This window comes from Chinchilla lanigera, unplaced genomic scaffold, assembly GCF_000276665.1.
Source record: "Chinchilla lanigera isolate Chin_1 unplaced genomic scaffold, ChiLan1.0 scaffold00068, whole genome shotgun sequence".
Taxonomy (NCBI): Eukaryota; Metazoa; Chordata; class Mammalia; order Rodentia; family Chinchillidae; genus Chinchilla; species Chinchilla lanigera.
The window spans coordinates 9,460,117-9,486,024 of record NW_004955469.1 but is presented as its reverse complement, the minus strand read 5'-3'; the positions used below and the strand labels follow the sequence as shown (position 1 = coordinate 9,486,024).

General features: G+C 45.6%; 1 protein-coding gene across 1 annotated transcript; it reads right to left on the bottom strand.

Annotated features, from left to right (window-relative positions):
- Positions 1–990: 990 nt before the first annotated feature.
- Positions 991–24,484, bottom strand: Gckr (glucokinase (hexokinase 4) regulator). Its single transcript, XM_005400572.2, has 20 exons — positions 24,415–24,484; positions 24,145–24,260; positions 23,687–23,842; positions 23,441–23,509; positions 22,526–22,594; positions 22,103–22,176; positions 21,725–21,791; positions 21,485–21,538; positions 20,092–20,186; positions 17,197–17,302; positions 15,592–15,710; positions 15,053–15,151; positions 14,552–14,649; positions 14,153–14,229; positions 13,302–13,398; positions 13,019–13,116; positions 12,847–12,930; positions 4,749–4,898; positions 1,919–2,053; positions 991–1,478 (listed from the first exon to the last, which is right to left on the bottom strand). The coding sequence occupies exons 1-20, from the start codon at positions 24,482–24,484 to the stop codon at positions 1,035–1,037; spliced, it is 2,277 nt and encodes a 758-aa protein (XP_005400629.2). The 3' UTR covers positions 991–1,034.
- Positions 24,485–25,908: the final 1,424 nt, after the last annotated feature.

Genomic DNA, 25,908 nt, shown 5'->3' with positions numbered 1-25,908 from the left:
GGGCTCTAGAAAGCTAGATCTCTTCTCTGACGACTCTCCTCATGACGTCAAGGTGCAAGGTGGATTTACCCAGTGAAGACACACAGGAGAGAGTCATGGGGACCGAAGCAGATGGCCTCTGCAGCCTCCTTGCCTAACTGCAGCCCTCTGGAGCTGCAGAGGTAGGAAGAAGTGTCCTTGGAGGATGAAAGACAAAGGTGTGACACTCAGAAGGCACTGCAAGGGCCGGGGATATAGCTCAGCGGCACAAGCGCCTGCCTAGCAAGCACAAGATTCCCAATACCAAAAAAAACCTGCCTAGAAGGCACTGTGAGAGTGGTGGTGGTGGTGGTAGGGAGTTGGTTAACGATCTAAGGCAGCAGAGGCTGGAGGCACACAGATGTGTGGAGGGCCTATGACTGCTTTTCAAAGATTGATTACCCTTATAAAACTGAAATCTGGCTCCTCAGCCACCACCATCTTGCCCAAAGTCACAGCGACCTTCGTGGGGGCGGTTTTATCCCAGGAGCGTCCGAGGGTGTCTATGAGCTGGAGATTTCTCTGCCACGAGGGGGAGCCGGCTCTCTACTATGGGAGCCACAGGTGTCGGGCCCTGAGGAGTGGGCACGGGTCTGGGGTTGAAGAGGGCGCCCTCTATTGGTCAAAATGTGTGAGCGCGGGAGAGTAAAACACGCAGACTGAAGCTTGCAGTGCTCATTGGGGTCTCACCACCAAACGGTGTTCCGCACCCCCAGTGTCCTTTCCGCTCCGCTTGCAAACCCGGGGCAGAGGCTGCAACCCTTATCTCACGGTCTCTGTGGATTGTAGTAGTGATGGTCCTGTGGGTCCGCTTTTTGAGCGGTCCCTAGGGTACTAGAGGCACAGCTTCTTCCCTTCCCCCCGGAATTCGCTCACGGCCCCACCGCTCCTCTCCCTGTGTGTGTGTGTCTGGGACTAGAAAGCGCGCAGCCCGCACGGGCAGTGACCCGGGTGCGGCGGATGAGAAACGCACGGACGCTAGAACAAGGTTGGACATCGGGCCGTGCGCTGCACAGTTACAGGCCCGAATCTGCTCTTGGGACCCCGCCACCTCCAACCACGTACCGCGTCCGACTCACTCCCTGCGCGTCACCTTTCCAAAACAAGACGTTCATTTTATTTCTGAGATCGGAATAAGCGGGCGAAGGTGGAAACCACTGAGTCAAGAACAAGAACAGTCCCCCAGAGAGGAGAAAATCTTCCGCCCCGCCGAGGGCTGCTGGCGGCCCGGGCTCTCCCGGCGAGTGCCCTCGGCCAGGCCCCGTCTCACGCCGGCCCGCGGCCCGCTTCACTGCACCGCGGGCGGCACGGCCTTCCCGCGGGTCGGCGCCACGCTTCCGGCCGGGCCCAGCCGGGGCGGTCCGGACGGCCTCGCAGACGGAGGGAGCTGCAGCCACGCATGCCCGAGCCGCGGGGACGGAGCACCGGAACGGGAGGCTCAGCAAGGCTACGGGGATGACCTGTGCGGAAGAGGCAGCGAGAGCTGAAGGCCGAGAAGCAAGGAGCTAGAGCATTCATTCGGTGCAGGAGTCGGGGCCAACAGAGTGTATGCAAAACAGACCGTTGTTAAGCCTAGAGAGTGCTCATAAAATGCGTAAAGGGCTGAGAGAAACCTTCACCCTGACCCAGAAAGCTCCTGTTCATCCTTCAAAACCCAGTCTAAGAACCTCTCTGTACTCTTTTTGACCTACTCCAAGGCAGAAAGTTCCTTTTCTGCATCTTTTTCACATCCTGTAACCTCTTATCACAATCAGATCTCACCCATGAATGAGGAGCTTCTTGTGAGCAGAATATTGCTGAGCTTTGGAAACCCGTGTCCAGCCAAGTTCCTGGTACTGCACTATCCAGAAAGTACTCGCTAAGTACTTAGTTGTTGAGTGACCAGCAGGGGGAAGGATACCTGTTCCTTCTCCTGTGCAGCGTGGATGTGTCTGGAGATGGGAGCAGCCGGAATTTCATCTGTCAGTGGCTGAGGAAAGTGGATGGCCTGCAGGAGGCTCTCAATGCATCGCGCTTTGGACTGTCCAGAGAACCGCTGTGGACAGAGTGGGCCAGTCAGGGTCAAGGCCAGCGATCAAGGAAGAGGAACTGGGGAAGTGACAGGCTGGATCCTGAAGACTGGCTTGTCTCACAATCCCCAAAGGTAAAGAAGCATTGAGTTGCTAGGCATGGTGGCACACACCTGTAATCCCAGACTCAGGAGGCTGAGGCAGGAGGATGGCCGGGAGTTAGAGGACAGTCTGGGCTATGTAAGCGAGTTCAAGGCCAGCCTGAACTACATAACTAGACCCTGCCTCAAACTCCTCCCACCGAGAGAACTACTGGGTTACAGGGGTTGGTGGTGGGCAGTGCTTGGCTGGGCTAAACCAGAATTAATGGTAAATTGGCCAGATTTTCCACTGTGTCCCAACAACCCCACAGATTGGTTCATTTTATTTTATTTATTTATTTATTTATTTTTGTTTTTCTCCGGTACCGGGAACCGAACTCACGACCTTGCGCTTGCAAGGCAGGCGCTTTGCCGCTGAGCTAAATCCCCAGCCCCTATTGGTTCATTTTAAACTGCACTCTCTCCAGTTTCCTCCCAAACCAGATCTACCCTGCACCCTGAAATCAAGACATCAGCAAACACTGTTTCCATTTTGTCATTATCTTCTCCTCTGTCTAGCCCAGCACTGTCCAGAAATATAATGCAAACCACATATGTAATTTCAAATTTTCTACTTTCTGCATTAAAAAAGAGAGGTGGTTGAGTGTGGTGGTGCACGCCTGTAATTCCAGCACTCGGGATGTTTGGACAGGAGGATCGCTTCGAGTTCAAGGCCAGCCTGAACTACATAGCGAGACCCTGTCTCAAAAGGAAAAGAAAAGAGGTGAAATTAATTTTAATTGATGTATTTTATTTAAATTAATATACTCAAATATTCCAACACATAAGCAATTTTAAAAATTATTAAAGGAGATAGTTTATAATCTTTTTATAATAAGTTTTGAAATCTGGTGTATATTTTACAACTATAGTACACCCCAATTTGGGTGTTCAATTTGCAATGTCAAAATTGCAATGCAAACTTAACAAAATAATAAAATTATATTTTATGAGAAAAATTACATTGCTTCAGTTTCTACATAAGATTAAAAATTCAGCTGAATAGTGGTGCACGCTTGTAATCCTAGCTACTCAGGAGACTAAAGCAGGAGGATCATGAATTCAAGTTCAGCCTGGGCAACTTAGTAAAACTCACTAAATAACGGGGGGTGGGGTGGGGTGATGTAGCTCAGTAGTAGAGTATCCCTGAGTTCAACCCTTCACACTGCAAAATAAATAAGTAAATAAATAAAATAAAAATTCAGTTCCTCAGTCAGTCCAGCTACATTTCAAATGCTCCAAAACTACCTGTGACTGGTGGCCACATTTTGGACAGCACAGCTCCAGCTGTGTTTGGCAAGTCCAAACGCCTGTCTGGTTTTAAACTTTCACAGTCCCTCCCCTTCATCACCTCTCACCACTCTATAAAATGACTCTTCATTCTGTCAGACCTGTATCCCCTACATACTATGCCGAGCTTCCCTTCTGGGCCTTGGCTACTGCTCCTTCGAACATGAATCCTCTTCTGCCCTGCATCTACCCAAGTCCTAACTCCCAAGCCTAGCTCAAATAGCCCCTTTCCCATGAAGCCGTCTCTTTATTATTGTACAGACTGACCCTAGCTTCTTTGTTGTTCTACTGGACTTAAGTGAGTTCCATAGGTTGTTTTAGGAACCCAGTGGGAATTCACTAAATGTGCATAGATAGATTCTTTTTACATAAGGTTGCCATATTTAGCAAACAGAAATACAGGACATCCAGTTAAATTTGAATTTCAGATCCATAATGAAAAAAATTCATATATGTCCCAGTTATTGCATGAGACATATATATATTTAAAAAGTATTTATCTGAAATTCAAATTTAACTGGATGTCCTGGTGGTTTGTTTGTTTGCTTTGCTAAAGTTGGCAACCAAAAAGTCAAGGATGGCAACATTCGAGGCCATCCCTGGTGCTATCTGCTCAGCAACTCTTCTCCTCCTTCTGGTTCTAGCACCTGGATTTTCCTCTAGGGAAATATTGTTCCCCATGCTCAGGCTACAAGGTCTGACTAGAGCTCACCTGTGGCCCCTTCCTCTACCACCCTCTTGAAAGAAAAGTGCCCTGTCCCCTGGAGAACAATGATTGGTTCAGAGGTGCTCATGTGACCTCACCCAAGCCAATGAAGAGTCTTCCCCTAAGCATTTCTGGGAATCACAAGGACAGAATGCTCTCCTCCCACCAGGTCACTAAATTGGCGAGGTGTCCTGTTTGGCACTGCCTGATCAATACGCCTTCTAGTGGAGAAAATCTGCAAGAGAATAAGAGCAACGCAGAGGAAATCAGAGCTAAGGGCTAAAGGTTCTAGACTCTATCATTAGGGCATCTGGCTGCCCTAGGATTGTTCAATTACAAGAACAATCATTTGCCTTTTTAGCTTAAACCAATGTGAGCTGGTTTCTGTTATATGCTTGTAACTGGAAGTCTCTTGGCTAACAGTCACAGCTCACGCTCACGTGCCCATGTGTTCACAGACAGGAAGGATGCTCCAGATAAAAGGAGCAGGAGAAAAATCATGTCTTACCCCCGTACATCCCCTCCCTTTGCAAAATGCTCTCCCACGGCAGCCTGGACTTTGAGCTCTATCCATTACATTCCTACCTGAAGCAGGGCCAGTGCCCGCCAGAAGAGCTTGGAGTTGCCAATGCGGAGGTCCAGCATGTGGTTTTGTAGGATCTTCCCCAGTAGCACATGGGCCTCTGTACTCACCGTATTCAGCACCCACTTGGTGCTCAACTCACGCTGGAACTTCTAAAAAAGACACACATATGAGGCTGTCAAAAATTAGAGGACAGCAGAGCAGCAGGATGGACAAGAAACTGTTGGGGACCACTACAAAGTGGCTCTGAGCAGGATTTAATATTAACCAATTGGCTTTCCATGTTTACTTGTGACTTGTCTGAAGCTTAGGCACCTTGTCTGACAAGATAAGGCCACAGCCGAAGACTCCAACCCAAATTAGTACAAAGAGACTGCAGCTGCAGCCGCCACACTCCTACAGTAAATACCAACATAAAGATAAGGTAGTTCTTCTCATTGACATCATTTACTACTTGGGAAAATTCTCCCAAGGTCCTGTGAGATTCTGCGTTTTCTTGAGTATCCTCTTCCTTTGTTTGAAAACCAAATAAATATGGGCTGCCCAGAGCAGTCTTTGGCTAACTCAGAATACTGAAGCTGTAAGGGAGTTAGTCCCTCCCAGCGCCCTAAAATCATTGCCATTGTCTCATTAATTTAAGCCTTTGCATCCTCTCACTTGGGAGATTGCCTGATCAGCCTGCAAGAACTTAGGGTTATTTAACCTAGTTTTCGATAAGAAGCCACGGGTGGAAAACCAGTGACCAAAATATAGAAAACGTTTGTTTGAACAGCCCAGGGTGTACATCTTAGGACACCGGGTATAAACCAGGACTGTCCCAGGCAAAAACCTAGCAGCTTTGCCCACTTGTGCTTTTATCTACTGGGTAGAGAAAATTTTTTTCTGACTCCTTCTATAGTAGGTTTTTGTTCTTGTTAAAATGTCCCTCTTGTTCCTTGGTACCAGACAAAGAGGAGTGGAAGTCTTGGGGCTCATCCACTAAATGAGGGAGAGATGGTGTCTAACTGTGCTCCAGAGCCCCAGCCCCTTGGATAATGGCTGACACGGGGCTGCTGCTCAATGGGCGTCTATTGAAGAATGAATTCCATGTAATCTTTAGAGCACCCCTGTGGAATAGGTATTTCTATCCGCATGTGTATGTGTGAGGAAACTAGAGGTTAGACATGAATTAACTTGAGTAAGTTCACATGCTAGTGAGACACAAAGCAGAACTTAATCTAAGTCTTCTGATTCAATGAGGAGGGCATTTCCTACTTTTCCACAGTCATCTTCTGGACCGGTGAGAGAATGTGGGGAAGCATGTTGAAAACAAAAAACTCACGAGCGCTCGCAAACACACAGGTACTGTGAGCATGCCTGCCGCCTGTCCTTGGCCCACGCGGCTTGCCCACTTTGTGGCAATTATAACATCTATTACTGCATTTGGAGGGCAATAGAGGTATTAAAGGGATTCATGTGGGGGCTGGGGATTTAGCTCAGCGGCAAAAGCGCCTGCTTGGCAAGCGCAAGGTCGTGAGTTTGGTTCCTGGTACCGGAGAAAAACCAAAAAAAAAAAAAAAAAAAGGGATTCATGTGGCCCTAGAAGGCTAAGAACACAGGTTGCTACTCCTTTTATCTCTTTAATCTACAGCCCCTGAAATAGCTGGGCATGCCAGCTTCGGGAAGAGGGTGTTGGAATACATTTAATAAGTGCATGACAGAAATCTGACCAATGAGGCTGGCTGGTGTATGTACTGATCCTAAAGCTGTATGTCACACTGTCCCTAGGAGAGAGTACAATTAAATTTGGTTTATATCATTATACTGCTAACCATTTTTGCCATTAACTATCAGTAACACAAACATATTTTAAGGTTAATATAATTTGGAGCTAGACCTGTTCATTTTATTTTTATTATTTTTGGGTTTTTGAGACAGAGACTTGCTATGTAGCTCAGACTGGCCTTGAACTCACTACCTACCTCAGTCTTGCCTAGAACTTGTGGTGATCCTCCTGCCTCAGCCTCACAAGTGTTGGGACTACAGGCATGCACCACCATGCCTGCAACATATTCATTTTAAAATTCATATGGGAAAAGAAACCTGCAATTATAACCAGGAAGATCCTTAAAGAGTAATGAGAGAAAGATTAATCATATTGGGTATTAAATATATCATAAAATATCTAGAACTGAATATAAGGTAGCAGCACATCAATAGAAAGACCAAAGGAAGGGAATGGAAAGTCCAGAAATGAAACAATGCACAGGAAATTGAGTGTGTGATACAGGCAGCAGGCCAAATCACTCAGGAAAGTACTTAATAAATCATATTGGACAAATGGAAAATTACATGGAAAAAGACAGAACTGAAATTTATGCCTTGTCCCATTATATAAGAACAAACTAAAGAATTAAACATCTAAACATATTTTAAAAAATTTTTTACAAGAAGAAAACATGGGTGGAATTCTTTTAGTCTGAGTACAGGGAAAAGCTTTCTGCGTCTTAAGATCCAAATTTAGTAAAAGATAGATTGGTAAGTTCAACATCAGAAAAATTAATGCAGACTGTTGCATAGTTAAAATACAGAAAAAGGGCCGGGAATATAGCTCAGTGGCACAAGCGACTGCCTGGCAAGTGCAAGGTCCTGTGTTCAATTCCTGGAAAAAAAAAAAAAAAAAAAAAAAAAAAAAAAAAAACCCACAGAAAAAATATTAACAACACATATCAAAAATAAAAGCCTGATGTATTTATACAGAATCAAAATCAAAGGATCAGAAAGACTAAAACCCCACTAGAAAAAGAAGTAAAACACACAAACAGTTCATGAAGAAAAAAAAATGTACTAAAGTTCCTTAAGCAGATGAAACATGCTCAGCCTCACATGTAGTAAAAGAAATACAAATAAACACTACATGGAAATGGCATGGCTCATCTATCAGGTCAGTTCACCTAAGTCCAAAAGCTAGATGATATTCTGGGAGAGACCCACCGGAAGTGGCACTCTCACACACTGCTGATGTGAAAAGTAAATAGTACAACTCTCGGGAGGAAAATTTAACGATGTTTAACAGTATTACTTATGTATTTGGCCATTGAACCAGCTCTAATACTTCTGGAACTTATCCCAAAGAGACACTTCTAACATTGCAAAAATACATGCATACTCACTGCATTATTGGTAAAAGCAAAATGTTAGAAACAAACTAAATGCTCTACATAGGAGATTGAGTAGGTAAACTATTGTACATGCACACAGACACACAAGCACCCCTCCACACACACATGTACCCGCTCCCACACACACCAATGAGGAAGGGATCTTCAGTGATTTTCAAAATACTTTGTCAAGCAAAAATGCAAGATGTAAATAAGGTGTGCTACTTTTTGGCTAAGAAAATTTTTTCTTTTGTTTCCTTTTGTTTTTGTTTTGCAAAAAAAAAACCACAGCAAAAAGTGTGGGTGTGCATATTTCATAACGAGCCTACTTGAGTATGCTCTCATCTTAAGTATTAAAATGAAACAAGCAAGCTAGGTGTGGTGGCACATTCCTGTAATTCCAGCATTCTGACAGGCTGAGGCAGAAGGATCCCAAGTTTGACCCCAACCTGTGCCACTGCATTTTCCTGGATTTTTTTTATGGTTTTTCTGGTTTTTTTCCGGTACCGGGAACCGAACTCACGACCTTGCGCTTGCCAGGCAGGCGCTTTTGCCGCTGAGCTAAATCCCCAGCCCCACATTTTCCTGGAAAATAAGACCTAATCAGAAAACAATCAGCCTTGAAAACTAGAGATCAAGCTGGGGATATAGCTCAGTGGCACAAGCACCTGCCTGGCAAGTGCAAGGTCTTGAGTTTGATTTCTGGTTCCAAAAAGAAAAAAAAAAAAAAAGAAAGAAAGAAAACTAGAGATCAAAAATGCCAGCCCCAATAACCATGCCTTACCTGCCCAGAAAGGGTAGCTACTGAGCAAGAGACTGGTGAGGTATAATCTTCTGCAAAGCACTGACCATTACCATGGTAACAAGCAGCACTTATTTTCAAGTTAGGTCTTACTTTTGGAGAAATACAGAATTTAGTAACTAAATGAGACCCTGCCTCAAACTTTAGAAAAATTAAGGGCTGGGGAAATAGCTCAGTGGCACAAGTGCCTGCCTTGTAAACACAAGGTCCTGAGTTTGATCCCCAGTACCAAAAAAAAATTAAAAAGGGCTGAGGATATAGCTCAGTGCAAAAGCCCTGGGTTCAAATGCCAGTACCATTAAAACACATTAAAACACATTAACAAAAAATTCATGAGTCCAGAAGGACACTACCCAAACACAGACAGAGAAAAAGAGAGTAAGAGGGTGCCCTTCCTTGCATAAGAATTTCACCTAATGATATAGATAGAAGGGATGGAAATAGAAAACACCATCCTAAAAACTGAGCCACCAATGGGTGCTCAAACCAGGGGTGAGCAACCGCTGAGCAGTACAGTGACAGGGAGCTAAGAGACATCATCTTCACCAAGGGACCAAACGCAGCCTCATCGAGAAAAGCAGAAGCTGATATCAGCTGCCTCCTGATGTGGCTTGCTGGTAAGGGCACAACTTCTGCCATGTGCTCTTGCCAAGAAGTTTAACCTGAATAGAATGAACAATCAGCCAATCCAAGGGAGGCATATTCTTAAAAATAATTTGCCTAGACTTCTAAAACATCAATGTCAGACAGACAAAAAGGGAAAAGAAGGAAGGCAGGAAGGCAGGAAGGCAGGAAAGAAGGAAGGCAGGAAGGGAAGGAAGGGAAGGAAAGGAAGGAAGGAAGGAAGAAAGAAAGAAGAAAGGAAAGAAAGGAAGGAAGGAAGGAAAGAAAGAAAGAAAGAAGAAAGAAAGAGAAAGAAAGAAGAAAGAAAAAGAAAGAAAGAAAGAAAGAAAGAAAGAAAGAAAGAAAGAAAGAAAGAAAGAAAGAAAAAGAAAAAGAAAGAGAAAAAAAGAAAAAAGATAAGAAAGAAAAAGAAAGAAAGAAAGAAAGAAAGAAAAAGAAAGAAAGAAAGGGCTGGAGATTTAGCTCAGCGACACAGCACCTGCCTGGCAAGCACAAGGTGGTGAGTTGTTGTGAGTTTGACTCCCAGTACTAGAAGAAAAAAAAAAAAAGGAAAGAAAGAAAGAAAACTTCAAGATATTAATTAAAGCGAAGAGACCTAATAACTACACATACTGCATCATCCTTGATTGGATCCTGGATCCAGAAAATAAAAGCAACCAGGAAGATAATTAGGGAAATCTGAATATGGTCTGGGTATAATGGTATTATGTCAATTATCTTTGTCTTGAGTGGGTAGTAATATTGCAGTTATACAAGGGAATGTCCTTGTTCTTGGGGAACACATTCCAAAGTAACTGGTGTTAAGTGTTATGGTATCTCCCGTTTCCTTTCAAATGATCCAGAGAAAAGAAAGAAACGAAACACAGACAAAAGCGTTGGTGAATCTAGGGAAAAGCACATGGCTGTTCTTTGTATTAGTCTTGCAATTTTTTAGGCTTGAAAATTTTAAAAATAAAAGTGTGGAGCAGTTTCTGTGAAAAATATTTCTACAAGCCCGGCATGGTGGCCCACACCTGTAATCCCAGCACTTGAGAGGCTGAGGCAGGAGGATCACAAGTTTGAGCCCAGCGTGGGCAACTTAGTGACATAGTGAGAACCTGTCTCAAAAAAGAAAAAGGGCTGAGGATGTAGCTCAGTGGTAAGAGCCCAGGTTCAATCTCCAGTAACACACATACACAAACGCATGCGCATTCATGCACATAACCTACAACTAAGGATTTATAAGCCCTAATGGGAGCCCGCTTGTTTCTGATAATATTAATCCATTTAGAAAGATGAGACCAGCATCAAGTGAAAGATAAAAACTACCAAGGAAAAGACTCATACAATTGAGTGCACTAAATGTCTCTACATCAAAAAAATATATATGTAAAGCTGGGGTTGGTGGCACATGCCTGTAATCCCAGCACTCAGGAGGCTGAGGCAGGAAGATCATTGTGAGTTTGAGACTAGCCTGGGCTACAAAGTGAGCTCAAGCCCAGCCTGAGCTGCACAGCAAGACCTTGTCTCAAAAAGACCAAAAAAAAAAAAAATATATATATATATATAGATAGATAGATAGATAGATAGATAGATATACACACACACAATAAACAAGGTAAAACGTAAAACAGAAAAAAGGGCTACTTTTGTTGCTCTACACATCTCTTACAAATCAAGAGGAAAATAAATGCCCTGCTCAAGAAGAATGGGTAATGCATTCTGCTCTTGAGTGTGTTCTATATCTTCCTCTAAATCCTTCTCATGCCTCTTAAAAAAAGAATGAGTGAATATACCAAAAAGACGTGAGAAGTACATGAAAGAAAAAAATCATATGGCAAATACATATGTTTAGTCAGTAAACCTCCCTAGTAATTAAGGAAATATAAATTAAAACAACACAGAAAAACCTTTTGTTAGGTTTGTGGCTTTGGTGATTAGCAAAGGTTAATGAATTGAAGATTAGTGAAGATTTGTGTTTACGATAATGTGACAGAACAAGAAATTTCACACTTTATTTATAAACCTCTTTGGAGGTCAATTTGACCATATATGGGGTTTTGTTTTGTTTTGTTTTGTTTTTTGTCTTTTTGAGACAGAGTCTCGCTATGTAGTTCAGGCTGGCCTTGAGTTCACTTGATCTTAGCCAAAAGGCCGAGAAGCGATAGGCTGGCCTTGAGTTCACTTTGTAGCTCAGGCTGGTCTTGAACTCACAAAGATCCTCCTGCCTGAGCCTCCCAGAGTGCTGGGATTACAAGTGTGCACCACCACACTCAGCACTTAATATTTGTTGAATGAATGAATAAAAGAATGTATCTTAAATCTTAGATATGGTTGAAATTTTTTTGTATAGCAAAATAAACCACATACTTTGAGTCACGTGACCTGGGTTTAAGTCCTGATTCATTTCTTAGCTGTACGGCCATGATCAAAATCCCTCAATATCTTAGTTTCAGCTGTAAAATCATGCAACTGAATGCATTCCTTAGGAGGCTGTTATGGGAACTGAGATAACAATCATGAGATGTTTTAGAAGGTGCAAAGGGTTATGGCATCTTAGGTGTTATGACAATATAAAGAACCCTATAGTTAGGAGAGGTATATGACATGAAGGAGGGCCAAGGTGACATGTGGTTTTTAGAGGTTCATGTAAGTGGGGGAGCATGCCAAGAAGTAGGGTTGTGACAATGAACATCATTAGGAAGGGAAGACAAAGACGTGCACTAGGAGGACAGCGGATCTCCTGCTTTGGCAAGAGAAGCTTCCTTAAGAATTTTGAGTCCATTGAGGCAGCCTGTGAACTGTCCAGTCAGTCCGGAAGCTTCCTAAAGGAGGCGATATGAACACCAGATGAGAGACCACATCTCCCCCAGGCAACTCTTCAGAGCCCTGGTTCTGCCCCCGGGCAGGTGGTGTGTGCAAAAAAGCAAAGCTCAGGGATAGAAGATTTCTTTTTTTGTGGGAGCCGCACGGCAGAGCTGGCCCGGAACCCAGATTTTCTGATGCCTGCTCCAAACTAAATTGCAAAGTGCACACAAGCTGATTATGACTTCTATGATTCCTATCAGTGCTTGTCCTGGGTTGTAATTTCATGATCAAGCAGGGACTGTATATTAGTGAATTCAGCATAGTGTAACTTGGCAAAAAAAATGTGCCTTATAAGCTTTAGGATAGTAATGACAACTATAGTATCAACAGTTAAGTTGTCCCAAAGGGCAAATGGACATCTGTCAAGTGCCTGATGGCCCATCCTGACCTTTTGCACATTCTTAGAGCAAGGTAAGCTCAGCAGTCTGTTGCCTTGTAATGGGTCTCAAAGGTAGGGAGGAAGGCTCTAGACAAGAGAAAGGCCAGAGTCAGGCAGTGACAGGGTGAGGTGGATGGGAATGGCAGGTCCAGATCTGGAAGTAACCCGGTAAATCAAGAATCTGCCCTACTGAGTTGCGGGCAGACAAACCTTCACACTTTCTCCCCTCCAACCTGGGGTTTTCCAATTTCTGGAATCCCTCCCCTTCTTAGCCCCTACTGCAAATATTACCCTCCCATCCTCCATACCTGGATGAAGTTCCCTTCATATTCGAAGAAAAGCAGTGGCCACATGATATTGATGATGGAGGGAAAGAGCTTCTTCAGAGGAGCCTAAAGAGAAACAGGACCCACAGCGACATGTCTAGGAAGGCGAGGCTGTGACTACCACCCAGGGCCTTTTTCAAGACTGGACCCTCACCCGCAGGGACTGCCCCACGGTGCTGTGTGCCGGGGCCTGGATATTGCTGGTCTTCTCTTTCACCTGCTCCACCAGTGTCTGCACTTCTGTGAGGTTGTCTGCAGGATGGGTGGCCTTGAAAGATGGGCCGCACAGATGTCCCTCCTGATACCCTGGATCAATACACTCACACCGGTGCCTCCCTCCGAGCCGGTATCCCAAGACCCAGAAAAATGACAGCTTCTCCAAGTCACTCTACTACTTCCAGCTCCTCACACCACCCAACGCCCACCTTCCCTCTCACCATCCGGGGTAAAAATGAAGATGACAGTGTCAATTTCTGTGAGGGAGGGCAGGATGGAAGTCAGGAAGTCTTCCTGGGAGAAGGTGAACTGTGGACCCTGGAGCAGAAGAGGACCGGAGAGTCTGTCCCACGAGAACACTCTAGAGCACAGGCTTGCAGACTGAAGAGGACGTTAGGGGACATCTAATACAGCCCTTTGGACTACAGATGAAAAACAGTTTTACAAGGTAATCCCAGCACTCTCAGAGGCTGAGGCAGGATTGTAAATTTGAGCCCAGCCTGGACAACTTAGCAACTTAGTGAGATCCTGTCTCAAAACAAAAATTAAAAAAGGCCCTGGGTCCAATCTTCAGTACCACTAGATAGATAGATAGGTAGATAGATAGATAGACAGACAGACAGACAGACAGGGTTTTAAAATGAGAATAGTGGTACATGTCTGCTATCCTAGCTATGTGAGAAACCGAGGCAAGAGTATCACAAGTTCAAGCCCAGCCTATATAACTTAGTGAGATCCCGTCTCAAAATAAAAAAATAAGAAGGAATGGGGGATGTAGCATAGCAGTAGGGCACCCCAGGTTCCACCTCTAGTACTAAAAAAAAAAAAAAAAAAAAAAAGGTAGTGTTTTTCCCAAGATGATGTAGCAAGTCACTGAACTAGAACCAGGTTTCCTGGGATAAATCCAGAGCCTTCCACTTTTCCCTCGCTCCGTGTACAGCCCCAAAGCCTCTTAATCTCTAATCTATATTTGCTTCTTGAGACTGTTTATGCCATCATACTCATCTGCCCCTGCGCCCCCACCCTCTGCACGGCAGGGACCCTTACAGCTTCCCCAGCCCTATCCTCCAACCTGATTGATGAGCTCAGCCTTCTGATTAAACATGTCTCTGTGATCACCAATGAGAAAGCCACGGATGTCTCGGAAATCTGGGAAATTTTAAGACAGGGAAAGAGAAGCGATGGGCTTTATAGCAAAGGAACTTTGGAGGTTGCCAATGGGGCTGGGAGGGACGTAGAAAGTGGGATGTGAGGTAGGGATAACCTATATGAGAGGCCATAGCTAAGCTTGGGGTGAAAACAGAGGGATTGAGGACTGAGGTGGGAGCCAAAGGAAGAAGCATCTGACTGAAATGCCTATTAAGTAGGACATTAAGGAGTCTCCATGAGTTGGCAGCAGAGGGTTTGGATAGTAGACCAAATTGATTGGGGTCAGGTGGGATCAGGAAAAATGTGCAGACTGGGATCCTACCAGCGCCAAAGTTATGGATGCACTCCACTCCATCCATGACGGCAATGATGCCCAGGGTCTGCCAGCCAACCAAGTGCACTCGGCCTTTCTTCTCCAGGCTGAGGATGGGTCAGAGGTCAGGACATAAGTGATCACCACAAAAAGAAGCCAGAGATACACGAGGAAGAACATAGGGGTAAACAAAGGCGAAGCCAACCACAACCTTCCAACACGTTACCCAAAAGTAATGGGTCTCAAAGGTGGGGAGGGAAGCTCTAGACAACAGAGAGGCCAAAGTCAGGCAGTGACAGGGTGAGGTGGATGGGGATGGCAGGTCCAGATCCAGAAGCAGACTTTCCAGAGTTGACCTTGGAGTGGGTGAGGTTGCTCAGGATAAGCTGTGTCCTGCTACACCCTCCTCCCTGACCAGGATCTCCCAGACCCGTTACTTTTCCATGTTAACACGTCTCACAAGAGTCTCCTCTGCTCTGAGGCGCCCCCTCCAAATGCATGCCCAGGTACCTGGTGCTGACTTGCTTCATCAGGGTGGCAATCTCGGAGCTTTGACTGTAGGTCACCTTATGAGCCCGCTCAAAGGTCCGCAGGATTTCCAGGAGGCATCTAGGAGAGAAATCATCAGCTCCCTCAGAAAGTGGAGGCACCCCTATACTCTGCCTAGGAGGAAGCACAGTTCCCATAAAACTAAGTTTTCCGGAGAGCCAGACTGCACTGAGGAACACCCTGCACTGAGGGTGGGGGCAGATAAGTTTTGGGAGGCAGAAAACTGAAGAGCAGAAAGAGGAAGCCAGGCATCAAGACAGCCTTGTGGGGATGTGAGCTGAAAGTGGCCGAGGAGGTCAGGGAGCAGTCTGGAAGGCACGTTAGAGACCCCGGTCAGGGCAGAGGGTGTAGCAGGACACACCTGAGCCTGAGCCACCTGACCCATTCCAAGGTCAACTCTGGAAAGCCTGCTTCCGGATCTGGAGCTGCCACCCCCCACCCGCCTCACCCTGTCACTGCCTGACTCTGGCCCCTCTCTCGTCTAGAGCCTCCCTCCCTACCTTTGAGATGCTGCAATGCCCCGGTCTACCGTCTTGTGGGCTGCCAATAACAGGGTTTCCAGCAGGATCTTGGTGGCACTTCCACCTTTCATCCGGGAGGAGCCGCTGAGACCCTCAGGCTGAGGAAGCAAGGACAAGGGGTGTAGGGGTGAAGAGGATGGTCCTAGAGTCCACCAGTTAGTGACCTCTGGGCATCAACTCTGTTAGCAAGTCCTGGTTAGTGACCCCGGGGCACGCATTCTACTTAGGAACCCTGGTGCCCCCTCCCCCTGGTGTGCTGTGAGGAGGAGCACTGGGGTGGTCCTAACTGAGGGGAGAAGAGAGTAGGAAAAGGACACCTCTGGTGACCCCTTTGGTGCATTCAGGCCTCTCTGGGAGGAAGTCAGAGGGCTTGAGTCTCCTGTCAGCTGGATTAAGGGTTTTTCAGAGTGCTTTTTCTCTCTAAGACCCATTTACTCACTCTCCCCAGAACAATATTTTGTAGTAGCTTGTCCACCCAGATACTATATTTCAAGCACTTTGACAGACCCATGAAGCACCCAGTGCAATGGCACAGATTCACAATGTGGTGTACCAAAGATGACAGCAGAAAGAAAGAGGAAAGCACTGACCAAGAAAAGAAGACAGAGCCAGTTGCTACAGAGAAGAGAGATGAGCACATGTGGAGCAGGAAATGTTGCCTTCCTATCTCACACAAGGGAGGTCAAGGAGTGTATCACAAATGAGCCCGCCAAGCCAAGCCGGGCGTGGGGGTGCACACCTGTAATCCCTGCATTCAGGAGGCTGAGGCAGGAGGATCTTTGCAAATTCAGGGCCAGCCTAGGCTACAAAGTGAGCTCAAGGCCAGCCTGAACTGCATGAGAGGCTTGAGAGGCTCAAGGCCAGTGAGACCCTGTCTCAAAAAGACAAAAACAAACAAGCAAATGAGCCTGCCATTGGCAGAGGAGGAGAGCGGGGCTTCAGCTAAGGTCGATGTAAGGGCAGAGGACACGAGCAACACCAGCAACACGCACCCACCACCCAGAGACAAACAGGAGTGGGAGCCTTGAAGGCAAAGGCCTGCCCCATTGAGGAGAGGGTGTACAAAGGCAGGACAACAAAACTACATCCTTTTCCCCCCAATACTGGGGATTGAACACAAGGCTTTTACACTGAGCTACATCTCCAGCCCTTTTTAATTTTTTATTCTGAGACAATGTCTCTCTAAGTCAAGGTGGGCTTGAGCCTGTGATCCTCTTGCCTCAGCCTCCCACAGCCCATATTTAAAATTCAAATACTGCATGTAAAAGACACCAAATGAGCCATAACAATGGTTAGTTAAGGCTGTCTGTAAACTAATGGGGAAAAGGTCCTTTAAACAGAGACTGCCCTAGATCATTGAAGCATTTAATGACTACTGATTGGAGAGACAGAGTCGGAATGAAGATGAAATACCTTAAGGTGAAAAGTAAGTGAGAAAATAGGGTTTCATTTAAAACCTGTTAGTTGACACAAATTGCCTCAGGAGTTTACTTGATAAACAGAACTTAAATCAGAGGATCTAAGCAAGTGCCAAGCAATTCCAGATGCTTGGGCCAGGTTAGGGAGAGGAGCAAGCAATCCTACCCTGACTGCAGGATTAAGCACAAAAGCTTCCTGTTTCTCTTGCATTTTCTGCATCCTCTCTGCTACTTGCCAGAAGGTTGAACTCCAGTCTTCAATGGGGCCATTTCTAGGGTCCAGAGAGATACAAACAGGGAAGGGTTGTCTCTGTGGATCTGAAGGCAGGCCCTCAGCTGGGAGTCAGGTTCAAGGACCGCACTGGGACTGTGAGCAGGGTCAACAATGTCACAGAGAGATGTGCTTTGGAGCTCTGGGGCAATGTGTCCCTGAACCCCAAGAATAGGGTTAATAAAGGAAGCCCAGAGAAGTTTAAAGTTCCAGACTGAGACCAGAATCAGAGTTTGGAGACCAGAACCTACTTGTGTCCTGGTCCTAGCACGGGACCAACTGCCCTGGCCACACCCACCTCGCCCTCTGTGGAGCCCCAGGGGAGAGAAAAACAGTCCCTAGTGAGGGAACTGAGCTGCAAGGTAAGAGGCGGTGCATCTGTGATTGGGAAACTGTTTGAGTGAATTAATCAGGAACAAAGCAATATGTTAATAATTCAAGAGAACCACAGGCTCATTACTTCCTTAGCTACAAATCATCAAGTCTCAAAGAATGAAGAACTTTCCTATTGCTGGTAATAATTTGTGTATATACCTAGACATAAATAAATATATATATATATGTTCTGTATCACTTCTAAGGCAGATAAGTTTTCATGAATTTCATACCCATTGTGTAATGTCTCCTGTCATTGTTCTCAAACTATTTCTGTTTGTTTGTTTGTTTTTTATTTTTTTGAGACAGGGTCCCAATATATAGTCCAGGCTGGCTTTGAACTCCCTATTTAGCCCAGGTTGGCCTTGAACTTATGACAATCCTCCTTCCTTAGCTTCCCAAGTGCTGGGATTCCAGGTGTGTGCCACCACACTTGCCTTCAAACTATTCCTAAAACTTTCTAGAGACCTAGGTTAGAAGAGACTGAAACAGAGAGAGGAGACAGTGTCCATATTTCAAATAAAACTTCTCAGGCTTGGCTGGATGTCAAAATCATCTGGGAAGTTCTGTTGCTGTCATGGTTTTAATAACGACCCATTGTGGACAGCCCAGCCACCCTGGGACTTAGATTCAGTAGTTCTGGAAGGAAACCCCAAACTCTGTATCTTTAAAAGATTCCCTGATGATTCTGAAGATCAGCCAAGTTTGGGAGCCACTGATTTAAGGAACAACTGGAAGATCTCCACGCCTACATTGTTTGAAATTCTTCATTTCACTTAGTCACGGGGCCTGAAATTAGCATCCACTGCAGCAAATATATTTTTGGTGAAGGAGAGTCCCTCATGCAAAATGATCAGGGTTCGGAATGTCTCAGACTCATTTACACCTTCATGTGAATTATACTATAAGCCTAGAATCTGGAACTAAGGAGAGCACCTCAGAAAGAACCCAGCTCATCTGCTTCCTGAGACCAAGTCTAAGTAAATATACAAAGCAGCTCTAACATAATCCTAAAGCCTTTGCTGTAGTTCCTTTGGTGACAGTCATCGAGTGGCCCATCCAGTGGTTTATCCAGCAGAGTCCCCCAAAGCTGGCTGCACATCAGAATTTCCAAGGATGATTTTTAAAAATGGATATTTCAGATTCTTACCCCAAAGCAACAAACTCAGGCCTCTAACACAGGGGCTAAGAACCAATCTATCTTTCTTTTATTTTCTTTTTTCTTCCTTTTTTTCCCCCTCCAGTTAAATTCAGGGCCTTTGAACTGAGATACACCCCCAGCCCTTTTTACTTTTTATTGTAAGACAGAGTCTCACTAAGTAGCTAAATTACCCAAGCTGGGCACAAATTTATGATCTTCCTGCCTCAGCCTCCTAGAGTGCTGGGATCATAAGTGCGTGCCACCACACCTGGCTTTCTTCCTTCATCTTATTTTTTAACAGTTCCCCAGCAGCTCACACACATAACTACAGCTGAACACTATTGGTCTAATATACTGTTTTGGCTTGTGTCTAGATGTCTCCCCGAGCCTCATGCAGTCGTATGTGGTGCTGGATCCAGAGGTGGCTGGATCTAGAGTGTGTGACACTGGGACTGATCCATGGTGCAATGCTAGGATCAATGGCACTAGGATTAAGGGTGTGAGTGCTACCACCCTAAGTAGCCTGGATAAAACACAAGGGAGAGAAAGAGCTATGGTCATCCCTTGCTTGGTTGCTTTGCTACCTTCTGCCCACCATAAACTGTCTCTCCTTTGCAATTCCTGTTCGCCATGCTACCCTGCCTTGGAGCCAGCTGATTACGAACTGAAACCTCCACAAACTGTGAGCTAAAGAAACCTCCCCTCTTTTAACTCGGGGTGTCAGGTATTTTGTCTCAGTAACAAGGAAAATAACTAAGACATATGTTGACTTTCTCTGAGATCAGACATAGTGGGAATTTAGACAGAGAATAAAAGGGAGGAGGCTTGGTAGCACAGGGAAGGAATAGGGGTAGATTTCAATAGCCAAAAGGAAATGAAGAGGTACCAGAAATGATGAGGAGAGTGGGCATGAAAATAAGGGAGGTGGACAAAGAGGAGTAGGTGGTCACTTAGCACCACTGCTACTACCTTGAAAAGATGTTTGGGGCTTGCTCCAGATAAAAGCACAGATTTCTGTGGTGTACATGTTCCTGACCCTGATTTTTTTCATCTATCCCTTCTTTTCCACGCCTCTTCAGTCCCTTTTCTGAATGTATGTTAGCTTGCATTTTATGTAGCCTTCAATGCTTTCTGGAACAAGAAAAGAATAAATCAACCAGCCAAACAAAAATACCTCTTAAACTTAGGGGTCTTATCCATCTGTCCTCTTTTGTGATTGTACTGTCTGATGTGTCCCCAGCCCTGTGGGTGACCAGTCCCTGCAGAAGACTCACCTGGCCATGTTCACAGGATTGAAGCCAACTAGGACCGGCAAGAAGACAGCTGTGTTGTCCATGCAGTAGTCCATCTGGCCTACCACAAAGGGTTCCTGATGCAATGAGAGGGGAGGACATGACAAAGGAGCTACTGTGAGTGTTGCCCAATGCCCATGGGCATCAGAATCCCCCAGAATACTTATCAGAAATTCCCAGGCCCAGTAAAGACCCACTGGATCAGAAGTTAAAGCAGGAGCACATTTTTAACAAGTACCCCAAGGGAGCTACATTTTTATTAAGCTCCTTAAAGTAATCTCCTACACAATAAAGTTTAGAAATTACTGAACTAAATTGTTCAGTATGCTGCTCTCCTGTGTGTCTCCTACTTCTCAAGCTAGGATTTGGGTTTCTGCTCATTGGGTTGTTAGAATCTGAGACTTGCAGGGTTGACAAGAAACTGAGGGTCACCAAGCCTAATGCTGCTCAAAACCACCTGGGAATCTTGTTAAAATTCAGATTCAGATTCAGTGGACTTGGGGTGGGGTCTGGGATCCTGGATTTTCTAACAAATCCCACATGATGCTGATGCTGCTGGTCCAGGGACCACAGCTGAGTAGCAAAGGGCTAGTCTGGGGGACAGTTTGTTCTGTTAAGGGCCAGGGAACTTTAGGTTTATTTTTATTTTATTTTATTTTATTTATATATTTATTTATTTGTCTTTTTGACACAGGGTCTTGTTATGCAGTTCAGGCTGGACTTGAGCTCACTTTGTAGTCCAGGTTGGTCTCTAATTCTCAACAATCCTCCTGCTTCAGCCTCCCAAATGCTGGGTTTACAGGCATGCACCATCACGCTCAGCATTTTTTTTTTTATTTTAAAGAGAAAAGAATGAAAACAAAATACAAAAACAAAGACATAAAACAATATAAAAATGATACAGAATTTCAAAATAAGGTGATAGGAAATTAACAATGGTTGTTGTATTACATATTACTATCTTGAAAGGAACTTTAGGTTTTGTGGGCTGTCTGATCTCTGTCCAACTATCACTCCCAGAGTTGTGGCACAAAAGAGGCCATAGACCATGTATGTAAACACAAATGGCTCCATGTCAATAAAACTTTATTTACAAAAACAAGCAGCTGGCTAGATTGGCTGCCAGTGTAGTTTGCTGGCCCTGGATTAGTCTATCTTGGTTGTTGTTGGATTGCTACACAGTTATTATGAGAAAGGATCCCTTCTCCCTATTTTCACATTTGCACAACTGGATCCAAATGAGCCAAAATGAAAATTCCCTGTGCAAGTGTTCTATTTTCTAGCACACAGCTCATCAATCTACCTTCCGTGCTAGTGCTTTCCCGTCCCCTTCCTCTCTATAAAGTTGATCCACTCAGCCTATCTTCACGCTTACAGAGAGTCCCGCCGAGATGCCAGTGACGATCACCCTCTTCTTCCCAGCAGCCAGCTAGGAGAGGAGGATGGACAAACAGTACAGTAGGGAAGATGCCAGGATACAAACCTATCGAGGGAAGATATCGAGGGCCAGGACCAGGGCAGGGGACAAGGTTTGGTTAAGTGCTGGGGGCTTTTATGTCCCCATGAGAAGGAATAAACAGAGGTCTGTGGTTGAATTTTAGTGGAAAGCACAAACCTTCTTCAGTTCCTCTATCCCGTGCAGGGCACTGTCTTCTGTCCCCTCCCCCGAGGCCACCACAGACCTAAGAAGGCAGGTTCAATGTCAAGGACATTAACTGGGAAGCAGAAGCCTATGGTTTCTTAGGGAAGGCCACACAGAGGGAAGGGGATGGAGGAAAACTATCACTGAATGAGCCCCACTGCTACGTTGGGCACTATGATAGATCCTCCACAGACTGAAAAGCTCACATACCTACAAGGGCCAGTGGAGTGGGTCAAATGTAAGGGTACTGAGGCATTTTGGACAAAATATTTGTCTAAAGTCATTCTAATTCAGTTTCTGAAAAACACATATTCAGGCCAAACCAAACATTCACAGGTCAAGGTGACTTACCTGTCACCTCCTGCAATGAGGTAGGTATAAAGAGGTTTTTGTCCTAGACCTTTCATTAGCTGGTTAAAGGAGACCTGTGTCAAGGGGGAAAGGAGGTAAAGAGAATGAAAGTGAAGAAACAATTAACTTGGATTTTTCAACTCCTAGCAGAAAGAAGCTACAGAATGATTCTCTTAGGTTTAACCTAGTCCTACTTGGAATCTGTTACGAAGATGCTACTGGAGATGATTCATTAGGGATGCATGGGATGTAGGGACATTAGCAGTAGCCTGGTGGGGTCCCAGTGGGCTCAGAAGAAGTGGGACTCTGCAGTGGGAAGAGAAAGAGAATGAGGTATGGAGCCCAGGTCTAACGGGGGGCCCACCTAGAAACTTAACTATGATCCCAGAAGGGGATCAAGGAAGATGGGATCAGGGTACTCACCGACATGAGGAATGCCATCCGACCAGAGGTCCCCCCTCCACTCAGGACCACCAGCCCCCCATCTGGCTCCTGAAGAAGGGAAGTTGCCTAGGTCACCGTGGCCCAGCTCAGGCCAAGGGACGTATGTCCTTTTCTTTGTTAGTAGTGGGACAGAACTTAAAGGCCTCCTTTATCCTTCGTCTTATTGCAAAGCTGAATACAACATAGACCCTGTGATGCAGTGAAAAGAACACTGGACTAGAGACAGACACAGGAGTTTGACTCCCCTTGCTGTTTAACTGCTTATCCATCGCTTACTTATTCTGGAAGGAACTGACAGCAACTTTGTCATCTAAATAAAAATTTAAAAATAAAAGTAGCTCTACCCAACAATTATTAGTTGGGTGCATTTCAGCAAGCAACTGTAATTTTCCTCAATCTTTGATTTTTTTTTTTTTTTTTTTTTTTTTTTTGGTCTTTTTGAGACAGGGTCTCGCTATGCGGTTCAGGCTGGCCTTGAGCTCACTTTGTAGTGCAGGCTGGTCTCAAACTCGCAACAATCCTCCTGCCTCAGCCTCCCAAAGGCTAGGATTACAGGTGTGCGCCACCACACCCAGCCAGTCTTTGATTTCTTGTGTGGAAAAAAAAAATCAGGGACAATGACAGCAACTTTACAGGTTTGAATACTGTGGAAGTCAATTCTAAAGTATTGTCCAGCTAATATTATAATTATTACAGATTAAAAAGATGACCTGGCAAGTGCGAGGTCATGAGTTTGATTTCTGGTGCCAAAAAAAAAGAGATGACAGTAAGGATCTAAAAAGAAGGATGGGGAGAGTGGTGAACTTAGATCTACAAAAGTGAAAAATGGTGACCAAAGAAGAGAAAGAAGCAGGAAATAGGAATTTAGGCAGAGGGCAAGTGGGAGCTTAGTACCTTCAGCACTTCCTGCACTTTCCCAGCCACTTGCACCATGGTGGTCAGAACTGATTCGTTGTACAGTTGCTGTAGGGAACAGACAGGAATCAGAAACGACGACAAGGAGGGTGGTAAATTGGAAGGGGAGGAGAAAGGGCTCTCAGGATTTCCAAATCAGGGGAAATGGTCTGGGAGGGCAGAGGTTGAAATGGAGGTGGGGAAGGCATCTTTCTTTGCTGTTTCCAAGGGATGGGTCTGGGTTACCTGGTACGCAGGCATGGCTTGCCCCTCCTCCTGGAAGATCTCAGCATCGCACTGTCCTAGTAACTGAACAATTTTCTCAGCGTTTGCTTTGTCCAAATCCTGGGTCAGTGGATTTGACTTCTCTGTGATTGGCACAGCTGCCTCATACCCAGACAACTAGAGAAAAGGGGGGACAAAAAAAGGGACAAGAAGCCAAAGGCTCATTTGTGTATGCTGAACTGGGGGTGGGAGGAGCAGGCACAGCGTTTGGACTCTCTTGTACACACACGCATACACGCACACACACCACACCAGGCACTTAGCCTGCACTTGGTGCTCTGGGCTATTAGGGAAGGAAGACTGGAGGGAAGGCGGAAAGGAGGTGGATGGCATGAACAGAAACCCAGGGAGGAGGGAAGTGCAGGTAAAAAACAGTTCTAGGAATCCGTGCAGAAGACCAAAATCGAGAGGGATCTCACCTCCCACTTGCCAGGCTCCGGGGTCTCAATCACATGATGAAACCGTTTTTGTGCTTGGCATGGTCTCCTGCTGTGGTCACGCTGTCTTGTCTGCCTATTTAGCCACACAAACCCCTCTGGTCACAATGACTCTGCTTCCAGCTGGCAGGGCCTTATCTGAGCCACAGAGATGATTAACCTAAGAACACCGGCCTCTCTGAGCACCACCCCTGCACCTCTTCCTGAAGCCTCCTTTCCTGGTCACCTTGCCTGCAGCTATCTAGGGACTACCTGGTCCTCTTTGCCTGCACTTCAACTTGCCAATCTGCTTGTCCCCTGAGGAGAAAGACCAGAGGCTCATTGTTCTTGCCCTTAGGGTACAATGCCCTTGCTTCTGGAAAGCCTAGGGCCTGGGAGGGAAGGACAGCACCCAGGTCAGCAAAAATCCCTGGGCAAGCGTGCTCTGGGAGCAGGATGCCGCAGAAGGCCAGAGATCAGGGTCCTGGGGTCAGCAGAAGTCAGATGATCTGGGGCATGGCTTGATCACATGCTCAGCACACACTGTCCTTCCCTGCTCCACTGGCCCATTTTACCCTCTCTTCTCAGAAGGGAAGGCAACAGAAGCTTCAGTGCCCCAGGTGTGCAAGCACTAAACTGGCTATCACAGGAGAAAAAAACACCACAGAAATAGAAATGCTGCAGTGAGCATGAGAAGCAATGAATCTGCCCTAAATACAATGTTAGCCATTCTTTATTTATACTGAGATGTGCATTTTTCCTTTCTTTTCTTCTTTTTCCCTAATTTGGTTTTTTTGAGACAGGGTCTCAATGTTATGCAGGCTGGGCTTGAACTTGCTTATGTAGCCCAGGCCAGCCTCGAACTCACATCGATCCTTCTGCCTCAGCCTCCAGAGGGCTGGGATTACAGACGTGTGCCACCACACTCCGTGAGCTGTGCACTTTTCATCTACAGTATCTCACCAGATACTTCAATACTGTGAAGTCAATATAGACACCTCCATTTTACAGACAATGAAACAGACTCAGAAAAGTTATTGCTCAAGATCATACAGTTGGCTGAACGATGATACCTAAATTCTCCAGATTTTATACTCAGCCAAAGCAAAAAATATTTTAAGGCTTTATATGCTTATTGAATGAAGGAAGGAACTAACAGGTCGGTGTAAACCAGTAATAAACACACAGTATGGCAGGATTTATAAAGGTCTTTCAAAATTGTCTCATTTGATCCTCTCCACAGCACTGAGAGGTTTCATTCATACGCTCTGCTTTACAGGTGGGAGACCTGAGGTGCAGGTTAACCAGTTTCCCTAAAACCACACAGTTAGTGCGGGGGGCGGGGCGGGGGACGACGACGCCATGTATCTTTGCTCTCGAATTCTCCCTATAAGCCCAGCACCAACAGTTGCTGTATCTCCAGCGCTTAACAATGTCAGACAACACAGGGGCTGCTCACTAAATTTTGCTGAATAAATGCAACAATGAATGAGAAAACGAACGCAATTGAATCAGCTTATGAATGGAAAAAAAGACTTAAAAACTGACGCAGTCTACACGTATGAGATCGGTAAAACAATTATTGTCTCGACCACTCGTCTCCTCTCAGCCCCTTCCCACAGCGGAGATGGAATTCCACCTCCCAACTTGGCTAATTCCACCCCGGAAAGGAGGGGCTCTGCCGGGTGCCGAGACCCCGCATCTGCGCCCTCCGGCGCAGCCGCCCGGGAGAGGAGGGCCGGGGGCCGGGCGGCCGGGGAGGGTCGT

Coding starts and splice junctions, on each gene's coding strand:
- Gckr (XM_005400572.2), bottom strand. CDS start 24,484: ATGAGCCTCTGGTCTTTCTCCTCAGGGGACAAGCAGATTGGCAAGTTG. Junction 14,230..14,551: donor CATCCATAACTTTGGCGCTG/GTAGGATCCCAG, acceptor AAAATTTCCCAG/ATTTCCGAGACATCCGTGGC. Junction 4,899..12,846: donor ATGAAGGGAACTTCATCCAG/GTATGGAGGATG, acceptor TGTCTTTTTTAG/AAGTTCCAGCGTGAGTTGAG.